This window comes from Nymphaea colorata, chromosome 12 (assembly GCF_008831285.2).
Source record: "Nymphaea colorata isolate Beijing-Zhang1983 chromosome 12, ASM883128v2, whole genome shotgun sequence".
NCBI lineage: Eukaryota > Viridiplantae > Streptophyta > Magnoliopsida > Nymphaeales > Nymphaeaceae > Nymphaea > Nymphaea colorata.
The window spans coordinates 22,012,720-22,025,771 of NC_045149.1; the positions used below are offsets into that span (position 1 = coordinate 22,012,720).

At 35.1% G+C, this 13,052-nt stretch overlaps 1 protein-coding gene across 5 annotated transcripts; it reads left to right on the forward strand.

The window, feature by feature from the left end:
- The first annotated feature begins 4,357 nt into the window (after nucleotides 1–4,357).
- LOC116266022 (uncharacterized) lies at nucleotides 4,358–9,930 on the forward strand. Of its 5 annotated transcripts, none has more exons than XM_031647076.2 (8): nucleotides 4,479–4,613; nucleotides 4,728–4,806; nucleotides 5,775–5,863; nucleotides 6,008–6,083; nucleotides 7,575–7,624; nucleotides 7,710–8,018; nucleotides 8,928–8,966; nucleotides 9,454–9,930. In XM_031647076.2, the coding sequence occupies exons 2-8, from the start codon at nucleotides 4,749–4,751 to the stop codon at nucleotides 9,640–9,642; spliced, it is 810 nt and encodes a 269-aa protein (XP_031502936.1). In that variant the 5' UTR covers nucleotides 4,479–4,613; nucleotides 4,728–4,748; the 3' UTR covers nucleotides 9,643–9,930. The 5 variants fall into 5 exon arrangements, with proteins under 5 accessions (XP_031502934.1, XP_031502938.1, XP_031502936.1 ...); XM_031647077.2 differs by having other exon boundaries at nucleotides 4,490–4,613; nucleotides 4,721–4,806; XM_031647074.2 differs by lacking the exon at nucleotides 4,728–4,806 and having other exon boundaries at nucleotides 4,358–4,613.
- Nucleotides 9,931–13,052: the final 3,122 nt, after the last annotated feature.

The window sequence follows — 13,052 nt, forward strand, 5'->3', positions numbered from 1 at the left end:
AGAGCTTTTATTGTAATGCAACGACAGTTTTGGTGTTCTTACCGGTCTTTTATTTTGTTTTTTTGGTTTGTTTTTGTAATTAAGAAACTTTTTGTCTCTAAATTTTGTTATGCATTCTCTTTTCAATGAACAGTTAACTTATTATTCAATGGACTTGTAAAAATAAAAGAAAGAGAAAGGAAAAGCGAATGAGAGAAAGAAAGAACTACTACAATTATAATCAGGGTATTTTCATCAATTAAGTTAACTTATTTCCTTTCATTTTTCTTTAGGCAGCCAAACAAACACGATTGTTTTTGTATTTTCTTTCTTTTCCTTTTTTTTTTCTATCCAAACAGAGTTTTTTTCCTTTTCTTTTCTTTTTTTTTTCCCTGTTTCTTTTTCTTTCCATTTCATTCATTTCCATTCATTAAAATCCATCCATCCAAACATAGCCTAAATCCTACCTGTTGCCACAATACTTTCTGGTTCGCCCCACAAACTATTACCAATTTGCAGCAAAGTGGTCCAACACACAACCAATGTTCATGAGAAACCTGTCACATTGTTTGCGTCCAAAAACCATCTCACATAATTGTTGGCCTTGATGAGAGAAATTCGTATGAATATTATCTTTTTTGTTGTCTTAAAAATTGTAAATTAAAAGTTATTTTGTTAGAGAGATGGCATTCAATGTTGTTGTGTTTCGGATGTTGCCGGAATGATAAATTTTAAAAATATATTACTATAAAAAGCCTTTAAATTGGCATTAACCATAGTTTATGACACAGTAACGGTTTAGGAAGCTTTAGCAACGATTTATTGGCGAATTTTAAAATTTTAACAATTTCTTTTCTTGTATAACTTGTTGCCAAAAAATAATCGCCACATGAGAACTATTAACCGTTTCCTGGGAATATATACATATAAAAATAAAATATAAACATATGCATACATAAATGAATACATGGTTTGTTGGTTTTGTCATCTAGAAAATTAAAGGCAATAGTTTCTAATGTGTATGATTTCAAATGGGACCCTTTGTTGCCAAATGTAAAATGATTTCTTGTTATTGTCTCAAAACGTAAGCATCTTTTTGTAAAAATTTTCAAATGAGTTCTTCATTTTTCTAAATCAATGCACTTTGCGTGCAACCAACGATCCCAATTAACTGATGACAGCGAGGCAACATGTGTGAAAGTTTTGCTTTAAAAATCACGTTCCGAATCTCGAAGTATCCAGAAACATTCCAAATATGTTACAATTTAATCTTTTTTGCAGTCCCTTTTCAGGTAACAATCAAAGCTTTACATAATAGTTTAAGTTTTCCAAAAACTAATTTCTTCTTTATTAAGTTTGTAAGGAAACTAGGTCGTTTGGCATTAGAAACAATGTTTACCTCAAATTTGAGAAAGATTCATGAAAAAATTGAACTGATACTGCTAAAAAAAAAAAAAAAAGACATGGAAAAACATTGAGAAATCAGATCGGATTTGGATTTAAAAATGACATTTGATTACATTCGGATTTGAAGATAAGTAAATATCACAGTGGATTCTGATTTAGATCTAGATAGAATTTAGTTTTGAATAAATATCTATATCTAATGTTCATATATTAACTTTGTGTCATCCAAAAAAACAAGGAAAAAAAATTCACTCCCACATTATTGTTTGCTCTCAAAACCATGCTTTTTACTTGGATTTGGGTGTCATCAAACGCAATCTTTATGTTAGACAAAATTTGTTTTCTTGAAAATATCTGTATACGGGTGTACTGGCCAAAAAGTTTTAGACGGGTAATTTTAAATTTGCAATTTTTCCCTTTAAGTAGTTCTTTATTTTTTTTTTTAAAGATCACGTCTAAATAATTAGTTTTTAATTAAGATCTTTCCATATTCACCTTATTAGCCCTATTAGCCATGTTTCATATCCATTATTCCCTTTTTTAAACTCAGACACATCTACTTTAAGATCTTATAAGTTGATGAATTTGGATCACAAAAACCATTCAATTAGCTAACGTGCATCTGATGTGGATTTGAAACCCATGCATCTGATGTGGCACTAACTTTCATGCTTGCACTTAAGTTCATTATTTTACTTTTTTTGCATTGAAAAAAAATATGACATAAGATGGGACAGGGGAGGGTCGTCGCGGTTCTCAAATCTTGAAGATCTCAAATCCGATGATATCAGCAAATAAGAAGAATCCCCTCAACAATTTGATTCGCAAGGATACTTTTCGCTCGGGCTAAATGGAGAGACGTGATACAAATAGTGCAGAGCCCGATGCAACCTTAGACCTTGGAGGCAAGAGGAATAAGAGAAAGCCTTAGTCCTCCTGCCATTGGAACATTAACATTGTTCCATACAAGTAGAACTTTTCTTAGAACTTGTAAAGATAATTCATGTTTACAGCGGATTACTTTCTCCAATCTTCTATCAGCCCATAACACATAATTTCTATATCATGCAGACATTATATTTAAATGTACAATTTAATCAAATTTTAGAAAAAAAATGAAAATATAATCCTCAAAATGTGTGTTTGTCCCAAGAGATATTGTAACTCAAAAGCTTAACCAAATATCTTCAATCACTTATTGGCATAACAATTTTTTCTTCAACACTTTGTTCTACTGCACACATTCGTGCAGTATTTTATGTCAAAAAATGCAGTGTTCCCGCTAATAAATGTAAAGGGGCATTTGTCAAAATGGAAACGCTAAAATATTGTTTCGTAAATCTGTCTCAAAAATTCAGATAAACTCATGGAACAAAACATTATAGTGTCCCATGAATTTTTGCCCCCTGAATTGGTATTATTCCTATTATCGAATGCCCCTAAATCTATCAAGTTGGACATTTTAATCCCTCTACCCCCATCTATCTTCTACATACTTAATACATATGTCTTCGTGGTGCTTTGAGGTAGGTGCCCGTGCTATATACTATTTTCATATTGGTGTCTTTCGTTTTTACAACAAAGAGGGTTGACACTACAAGAGATCGAAACGGAGACTGGCCACTTACTAGCCCCCAACCTAACCGTTGCACCAACCCCCTTGAGGATTAATAAGTATGATGTACATACACAAACATATACATATATTGGTTATAGTAATGTAAATACCATATTATTGGGTTTGTTTTGCAACAAATACAAACCTGTAAATAGTGTTTCTCATTTTGGATCTAACAATTTTAATAATAATGGATGTGAGAATAACCTAGATTGCATTAGAATGGAGAATGAAATTCCAAAAGTTTAACATAGTCGATGTGATCCAATATATGCTCCCGAGCTAATATCAAGTAATATACAACATATTATACATGCAAACACACACAGACACGTACATTACAGGATCTCGCCAATGTGGAGCCTTCATGCGAATTTGCTTGAGATTCTTACGTGATTTCTCATTTGTGACATCTTTCCTAAAGTTATAAGGTTTAAAGTGATTAAATTAAAAGACGCCTACTGTTTTCATTCATTCTTTATTTCTCAATACACCGGCCCCTATTGTATCAAACCCTCTATCGTTCCAGCATGATTATCTCGGTGATACTGTTGTTTTCCAAGCTTTCAAACACATATTATCAGTTTGAAAGATCAGAATTTTCATGGCAAACTTTGAATCTTATTGAGATGATCATGTGTTCACCTCTCCTTCTTTTATGTTCTGATTTATTCTTCTAATTTATATTTGAGCGGTCACAGCGTTATGCCTTTATTTCTTAAACCCATGCTCTAAGGGGCAGAGCCAATTACAAGTATGTTTTAAATATACTTTTTATCTTATATAAAATTTTTGAAAAAATGATATTTCAGTTCCTCTCAAAATTTTGAAACTATAATTCTGGCTCTGCATGCTCGTACTCTCTTCATATACGCTCATATATATAAAAACTATAAACTGGTTATTATTAAAAAAAATGCTTAAATTGCTTAGCTAAATAGTAATTAGGGAACCAACTAATTCCTTCTTATCATATCATTATCTTATAACCTGTTATCTAGATATATTTGATTCTAATCCCAAATCTAGACTCCAAAATCTGTAATCCAGATCGTTTTTCAACCAAATGGATTTGAGTCGTGAGGGAGCCTGGATTTGGACTCAAGTCCGATTTGTTTGCTTTGATAGAAGCTCGAACCCCTCACTGACCCGAGCCGATCTCCGAAACGGATTCACTTGCACTCCTGAGCCGACTTCCAAAAGGAGAAAAATTTCCCGACTCATCTACGAGTCGGTGCGACGTATACCGTCACGATACCGGTTCGTATCACCCAAACGAACCGGTTCTAAAGCTACCACTCGTTTTCCCAGGCGCCTTCAACGTCTTTGTTGAATGCGAATGTTGTTGTTTGCCTTCCAACCTGTAGGCGCTGCCGTTCTTCAATTGGAAAGGACGCTGTCGGCGATCGTTGGTCGCTAGTAGAATGTGAAGAAGTGACCGGACAAAGCAGAAAAGAAGCGAGAGTACGATATTCTTTTCTTCCGATGGAGGCTTCCAGGGGAATGGTGGGGATGGAGAATCCCCTTACTTTCAAAGCAGGGCAGGTCTTTACAGGCTTTGGAGTTGGATGTGGGATTGGAATCGGAGTTGGCGGGCCACGAAATTTAGGTACCCGTCTCTTCCTTCCCTTTTGTTTTTGGTGATTACCCTTTTCCTCGACGTCTTTCTTCTTGGGTCATTGTGAGGGTGAATTGGTTTTGGATGGTTGTTTTGAGTGCTTAGAGAAGAGAAAAGAAGAGAAGGATGAACGTTGGTAACTTCTTCAGCAGGAACGCTAGTGAAAATCGACGTGAAAATAATGGTAATCATGATTTCTGTGCCTCCCATTGTGACACTTTGTTGCATGCTCTGCTGTCTCTCTGTCTTTCTTCCATCACATGGGAGATGAAATTGTTGAATGGTTTTGTTGGTTAGAGGTCGTTCTCTTGCTTGTTTAAGTGCAATGTGAGGGTGTGGATGTTTCTCTTCCAACAAAAGCTGGCTTACTTCTGTGGATGTTGGAATGTTCATGTTGACTAGGCAGTTCAATTACTAGATTGGTTAAGAACGGAATAGGCTTTGAACAATTTAACGTGATTTTTTGTACGGTTTACAATTTACATTACTATTTCGTTCAAATTGCGGGCTCTAGTAAATCAGAAGGACCCCTGGTACGGAGAAATTTGATTCAGACTCTCCCACATTAATCATTCAAATAGAGATTCAGCTGCTAAAAGAAGCATGACCATTTTATACTATTGTTCTACTGGAATGGCAACTTATCCCTGGAAAGCTGATAGTTCTACAGTGCTTCAAGACATTTATACAATTGCAGCAATTGTAAGATGACTGCAAAATTAGAATTGACTCCCAACCGAACTTCCATTCACGAGTTGGACGCACGTGTTGATGATGTTTCTGATCTTCATCCTTCAAAATATATTTTGGTGCTTGTATAATCACTGGGGATTTTGACAAGACACCAATAGAACCCATGATAGAGACAGAGCTGACGTTTAGCTTGTGTTGCCTTCGGGTTGGACTTCTACTCGCGAGTTTCACAGCATACGTGGATGATGTTTCTGAGCTTTACGTTTCAAAATATATTTAGGCTGTATAATTTCTGGCGATTTTGACAAGACACCGGTAGAAAGTTAGAAAGTGTGGGAGGAGAGAGAGAGACAGTTTCCATTTTTACATATTTTTGTTGCATATGCTTTCAGCTTGCCTTCAGACATGAAATATTTAGATTGTGAACTACAAGCAATCTCAAGTACGTAATTGTATCAGGTGCAATTCCAGTACTGAATCAGGTGATGAGCGCCACCAGGGGTGCAACGGATGCTGTTTCTGGCATTGGAGCCCATGTGAATAGCTCTGTAAGTGGGCATCCTTTTGTCATTCCTTGTTATTTCTAGCTCTCTTTGTTTTTTCCTTTTTACCTTTTAACAAAAGACGCACGACGTCTTGGTTTCCCAGCGATTTTTCTTATGTTTTCCTTCGGGTTTTTTTTTTTTTTGAAGCTAAGAAGGTTGGGGATGAAGGGCATTGAGGCTGGTGTAGGTTGTGGACTTGGCGTTGGTCATGGTTTTGGTGTTGGTAGGCACTGCAAAGCAAGCTCTTTATTGTTATGCATATTAATGAGGTTGACTTGTTAAACTTCGCTTTGTGTTTTATAATCTCTTGATCCTAATTTGTGATTAGGCCACCATTTGACACATTAAATTACGTTGAAGGGAAAAATAACAAAAAGTCTTGGTTATCAGCACAGAACATGCATTGAGTTATATGCCAAGATGTTGTAAAAGCATTGTCAGAATACCACCTATTTTTTCCAAAATATCATGCTAAAATTAGATAAATAAGGAAAAATGAAGAAAAAGTGAAAAGATTGTGATATCTTGAAAAAAAGAGCCAACATGAAAATACCATGTTTTTCTGTATTGTTATTAATTTTTTTAGAAAAAAGCTAATTTTTAATATAATTCAGAATAATTGAGGTTTATTTTTAACAATTAAGTAACTATTTAATTTTTTTTTGAATGTCCTTTTATAAGAAATTAGTGAAAACTGAAATTTTCATAATTATTTTACTATTTTTTATTTTTCTAATTTTTTGAATGCCCAAAAGTTTGGAGAAGGATAAATTTTCTGATTAATACCCAAGAAAAACCTTTGCTAATAAAGCGTGAAAACAATATTTGTGATAATTTATAAAAATGAATTCTGTATTTACGTGCTACCAAAAATCTATGGAGCTTGTTGTCTTCTTAAATGGGTTTGTTTCAACTTTCAAGCCTTATTATTCTCCCTTGGTGTTACCTTTTTACTTTTCATTATCTTCATGAGCTTGTGTGCAGTCATTTTGTTTGATTCCATCATCAGTTGAATTGAGCCTTAGATGCTAAGTGGTTTTAGCAACGGTAGATAATGTATGTTTTTAGCCATCTATTTGTGTTTAGTATTTCTGATATTCTACAACAATGGATTCCAAGTAGCTTAACTGTCACTGCTTTATATGTTTTCGGTCTTGCAGTCTATCTTCACCTCATGACTCATGTTTGCCAGAAGGAAATAATTTAACTGTTAAATTGTTCTTTTGGTATTAGAGAAACTTTACATTCAGTCTCCATTTGGAGGTAAACTTGTTACAATAATTTAATGATTGAAGAATATAAATGGTCAAATGATGCACACCATCATAATTCATGGTTCAAAATCAGTTACATTTTTTCATACTTGTTCCTTCAAGAATTTGTTTTGTTTCAATCCACAACACGTGGATTCAGAACCATGCATTAACTTCCTTATACTAGTGCTCACAAACTGGTGAAACTGTAATGTTAATATCTAAATTTGAAAGAAAGGGGATCCAAAGAAGACATGGTAAAGTTCTTTATTTAAACTTTGTCAGTTGTATCTCAATATTGTGCTAAACTTGAAGACTGTAATCTGAATGAATTTCATGGCGATTCTACAAAGAGATTTGTCAGATTGTTCCCTTGCAAATTTTATTTAGATGCTAGTTAGTACGTAGTAGATGTTATTTGTTTTGCAAAGCTTTGACAAAATCATGCATCTGAACTGTAGGTGTTGCTCTGAAACCTGGGGTGATGAATCATATCCAATCCTGTGTTGGGGTATGCTAGTGTCCACCCTTCTCATTGTAAATGTATCTTTTCCCATCATTCAATTATTCTAATTTCTTGTTCATGTATTTGCTAGCAAATGATGGTAAAGATGATGAAGAATCTAGGAGGTATTCCTGGATTTTCTGTTGGTCACAACCTTATCCCTCGACCAACACAGATTGGAAGTAAGTTTGTTGATGAGACCTTTAAAAGAAATGAAATTTCCAGTGGAGATATCCACCAGATAGCATCCAAAGTTTCTGAGAGTAGATCACATAGTTTGGTTGGAGAAAGGAGAATTCTACCACAAACTTCATTTGACAGTCGATATGAAAAGATCATCAACAACTTTTTGAACAGTCCACTCTTGCAAGATGAGAAGGCAATGGAGGTTAATGAGCTGGTAGGTGTAACTACTTGAAGTCCTTAGGTTTCAGCTGCACAGAAATGTCATCTATAATATCATACAGAGGATGCCTTTATGAATTGCATGCGCTCTCATTACTATTATTATTTGTTTTATGTGGTTTCTCAATGCTATAGCAATGCATTAGATTTTAAGGCCCTTATCTATGTCTTTTCTCACCAAGTCTGTGCTTCATTCCAAAAGAAATATTCTTTGTTTTTATAATCTAATTGCAATTTTCTCATACGTCAGAAGAAGATTATCCTGAACACATGACTGAAAGCACCTATAGCAACCTGAATTGTTTGCTTTAAACGTTCATGACTTTTCCCATTTATGTTACAGAGATGAAAGCCTCATCACCTTGAGAATCACTAGTGAAAATTTACATGGCTTTTATGTTCATTGATATGATGGCCCAGATTTTATTTTATGAGAAAGGCTTGCTATAGTGAAACCTTTGGGATTCAATGACAGTCTAGGGGTGCAACTCACTTAGTGGAAATCAGAATTTTCAGCTTGCAATTAAGGTTTCTACTGGTTGAAGGGTTGATAGTTCCTAAAATTGCTGACAGTCAATATAGAATACATATTATAGGAAACCAAGGCTGTGATTTTTCTATGCCAAAGTTAAATTGGAGTCTCACAGTTGTGACACTCCTATCTGCATACAGCTGTTAACACACCTTTAAACGGTTGTAAACGTTTGCAGTAGCCTGTGGCCCCATGGCATGTTCACTGACTTGTAAAGACCACCTTCCTTCTCTGGTCAAGTTATATAACAGAAATTTGCTAAAACCTTAGCAAGAAAATTTACACTTAAATTTCATGTTATCATCAACTGAAGTACCACTTTCTGACCCCCTTTTATTGCATGTTGTCACTTGCTTTTTGTGTGCTTTGCAGGCTAGCAAGTTGCAGACAGAGAATAATGTTTTGCAAATGGTAGGTCTAACAGTTCTGCTGTTTTTTTATTTAACTAGATTTAGTTGCACCGTTGCAATAAGTGAATGCACAGGCAAGTGCTCATACAAGTTTTGTGTGTCATGCATATCTGCTGTCACATAGATATTAGTGAACACTGCGACTCAATGGTGAAGGTGACATGAGTCTGTGTTTCCAAGAAAACAGGACTTGGGGTTTCAGTGGGTTCCAGTCTTCACAGTGGAGGTCATGTTTAACCCATTTTAAGCCAGCAGACACGTTCAGCATAGTACAAAATACAGGAATTGTCTCCTGGACGTTGTTTTCCTGATGTGGATGTATTGAAATAGTGAGTTTTGAATGCAGTCAGCTGTCGGCTTTTCAGCTTCTACATGAAGTATAAACCTACATGTATATGAAAAGATGGTCCAAAGGGTTTCCTTTTCTACTAGTGGGACATGTCTGTCTCTCACTACATTGTAAGCAATTTCATGTTGTTTGGTTTCAGCTATTGAAACATCAGAAGATCATCGATGAACTGACTGAAGAGAATGAGAAGTTGCGCCAAATTCTCATCAAAGAGTTTAATGTTTCACCAGAAAAGTTTAAAACAAGCAGCGATGAAAGATGGAAACTTGATACCACATGTGCCGACTGTTTTGAGTGCCGGAGACGGCGCAGGAAATCCCGCAGATGATAATATGCGGTGGAGAAAGATCAAACTTGGTAGTACCTGTTCTGACTGTTCTAAATGCTTCTCATGAAACCATACGAGCTGTTTCCTCTGCCAAGTTCAGTAGGAGATGAGCAATGAAAATCTCAACCCCCGTTCTTGTTGTTCTTGTACCAAAAGGTTTCGGTAGAAGAGCCAACCTATCCCATACCTCACGTCTCCCATGATTTTCATGTAGCCATCGTCTCGGCAACATAACAAAAATATCTGAGTCCATGTTCTGCACTATGAATTCAATGTTTACTTAGAATTTTTTGCTTGAGTTCTTGATGTAACTTTAACTCTTTAAGGTGAGTATACTTGAATTCCTTTTTCCTTTTTTGTTTTTCTGGTAAAGGAATAAAAAAAACTTATCAAACATAAGGTGACAAAATTCCTAGATATAGGTGCTCACTGATAGCTCCACTCATATGGTAAGATTAAGAAAAAAAAAACACCCATCTAGAACTAACATTAGGGATGTTTGGAGCAGACAATGGAACTGCTTGCATTCTTATGTGCAACTACTTTGACCTGGTTTGACATATTTTTGTTACCGGAGGCCGCCGGTGGATATTGTTCTGCAATATGCTCATGCTGGATGCACCAACATCAGAACAATTCAACAGAAAATGAAGAGGGAAAGTATGTGCAGAAAGATTAAACCTTGGGTTGCAGCTATTTGATCTTGGTGATTATAATTTGGTTTGATTTAACACCATATTCCATATCCAATCAGTTAGATAGTTGGTGGCAGACAAAGGTTTAATATTTTTGTGAAAATGGTGACCTAGTTACTCAAGGATATCATCTGACGCATAAAATGTAAACCCTGGGCAATCACCATTAACATAAAAATATGGATGTTGTTTGTACATTATAATACCACAGCAAGTTGCAAAGATCAAAGAAAAGTTTGCCACTTAATAATTGCATAATTTTTTGGATTTTCTTCTTCACATTTTTTAATTGTAACTCATCTTAAAAGTGTTCAGTGAAGAAAAAAGAACAAAAAAAAAAATACAGATGCACACTTCCACACAGAAATTCTAAGAAACTATATCTGTTGTACATGAATCTTGACTGTCTATACAATAGGATCATAGGATTTACTGGAGTCATATGACTAAGAATACAAGTATATTTTTAATGCAAGTTCAGTTACTTATTTCTTCTACCTCAAATGTTCCCCATATTTTGTACTCCTTAATTTTTGAAGGACTCGATTTTAAAGTGAAAATTCTAAAAAAAACTCCATTTACTGCAGAAGTTTCAAAAAACATATGTGACATTTTTGAGGGTTCAGTTTTCATGAAAAGGCTCAAGACTGTTGTAAAAACTCATGAACTTAAGTTCTTTTACCGTCCAGCAGAGTTTAAGCCTTGAAGAAAAAAACTGGAGGCACAAATGACATAGACAACTCAGATTAAAAAAACTTCCACAAACCATGATAATGACCCCAGTCAGCAAGACATGGCATAATGTATGCTGGATAAATTTGATCCTTCTAGAAGAAGATTTTGCCCATTTAATAGAGACAAGAGCTGGTCAACGTCATCAAAACTAACCAGCCGTGTTTTCTGGTGGGCAGTGGGGACCTTAACCTTTTTGGAACACACATCGTTTTCAAGAACATAAGATGGTAGAGATTAAGTAGCAGATATAAAAACCAAACTATTTCTTTTCCTTTTTCATTCTTGAAGGAACTGTTTCACATGGTTGAAGAAGGATCAATATGTACCTGCTTTTTTACAAAAGACACGAAAATACAAGAAAACACTAGCTGCCAACATTTTGAACATGGTAGCCGCGCCACCACTATTTCCAGAAAATCATGGATCTGCTTGTTTTAATCGCAGCATCAATGTCATAAAGTTTACAATTCTTCGCCATTGTAAACGATTCGTTTCATCATTCATATCTTCTAAGCATCTGGAGCTGTCTTGTATATGCTGACAGCATATCTGCATATGGAGATGTTCATTGAGAAAAACAAAACCTTAGTACTTCCTGAGATTTCCCCCAAACAACAAGATGTGACACCAATATGATGACATTAAGCCGACCATGTATGCAAGCTCTTTAGTCGTCGCCGACTTGTGTGGCAGAATTCAATACTTTCTTCTTCCACGCGGCTTTTGGTTAACAAATCTCGGCTCATAGCCGCCACTTTCTCGGAAGTTCCTCGCTTTATGGGCAGAACAAACAAAAGAACGGAAAGAAGGGAGGGAAGGTAGTCTTTGCAAGAAACCTCTTGCCTACTCTCCTTAATTTCTAATCTATTGAAGTTTCAACAACCACTTCTCCTTCTCTCACACACACACACACACACACACATATATATATATATATATATATATTAATCTTAAGACTTGCATATTGACTTAATGGATTCTAAGATAGCTGCATGAGTGATCAATGAAAGATCATCTTAAGACTTGCATATTGACTTAACGAATTCTAAAATAGCTGCATGAGTGTCGCAATCTTCTTCTCTTGTAAACCCACATATGTAGACTTGTAAGATCCCAAGTTTGAGTGTTGATTTTTTTTTTTTAAATGATAACTGTAACAGCCATCCTCAAACTGACTTTAATGTCTAAACTCTTAGTTTATAACAAAAATTAAAGATGGTAATAGAAGTTATACTAATAACTCGAAAATAATGTTGTCAGCGGTTTGATTTTCATGGATGTTATGTTCATTGGATAGAGCACAATCGTAAGGTGATGATATAATATCTCTTTGCCAAGCCCCATAAGGTGAAAAGGTTAAGAAATTAATCAAGGTCCATTTTCCTCGTAGACAAAAAGAGGTTCATCTTTTATCCTCTATGTTTTAAATAATGGATGGAAAGTTGATGGGGTCAAAAGTCATTGAATTGATATCAAGAAGTAAAAATTTGTTGGAGTAAGAAAACGAGAAATGTGAAGACCCAAGAATCAACAAAAGCAATTAATTTTGAGAATTCTATAATCTTTTTGACTTAGCAACTCACCTAACATTTAATGTGACCAATATTAAATCGAGGGGAAAGTGTGCGCGCGAGCTTGTTTGTTTTTAACATTATTAAAAGCTTCCCTCCGTTTGTTATCATCATCAAATTTCTTTATAAAATTTTCCTTTTGTATTTTAGCTTTTAAAATTCTCCTGAGTAGTCACATCCCCATTGGATTTTCTGGCCCTCTGCTTCCTAGCCAGTTTCATCTAATACCATAACATGCCTCAAGGCTGAAATTTCTTGAATGATATTGATAAAAAGCTTCATGATTTAGCTAATTATATAATTAGGTAGTCAGATTTTTTTTTTTTTAAAGAAGCTTCTAGATGTCTAACTTAAGAAGAAATTATGGATTGAGTTATAGGCTCCAACCCGAGTTCAAATGGGTCCGATT

Bases quoted from the DNA above. Each gene is read 5' to 3' on its own strand.
- LOC116266022 (XM_031647074.2), top strand. From the start codon at position 4,490: ATGGAGGCTTCCAGGGGAATGGTGGGGATGGAGAATCCCCTTACTTTC. The intron at 5,864-6,007 runs GTAAGTGGGCAT...TTTTTTTTGAAG, and splicing joins GAGCCCATGTGAATAGCTCT to CTAAGAAGGTTGGGGATGAA. The intron at 6,084-7,574 runs GTAGGCACTGCA...TCTGAACTGTAG, and splicing joins TGGTCATGGTTTTGGTGTTG to GTGTTGCTCTGAAACCTGGG.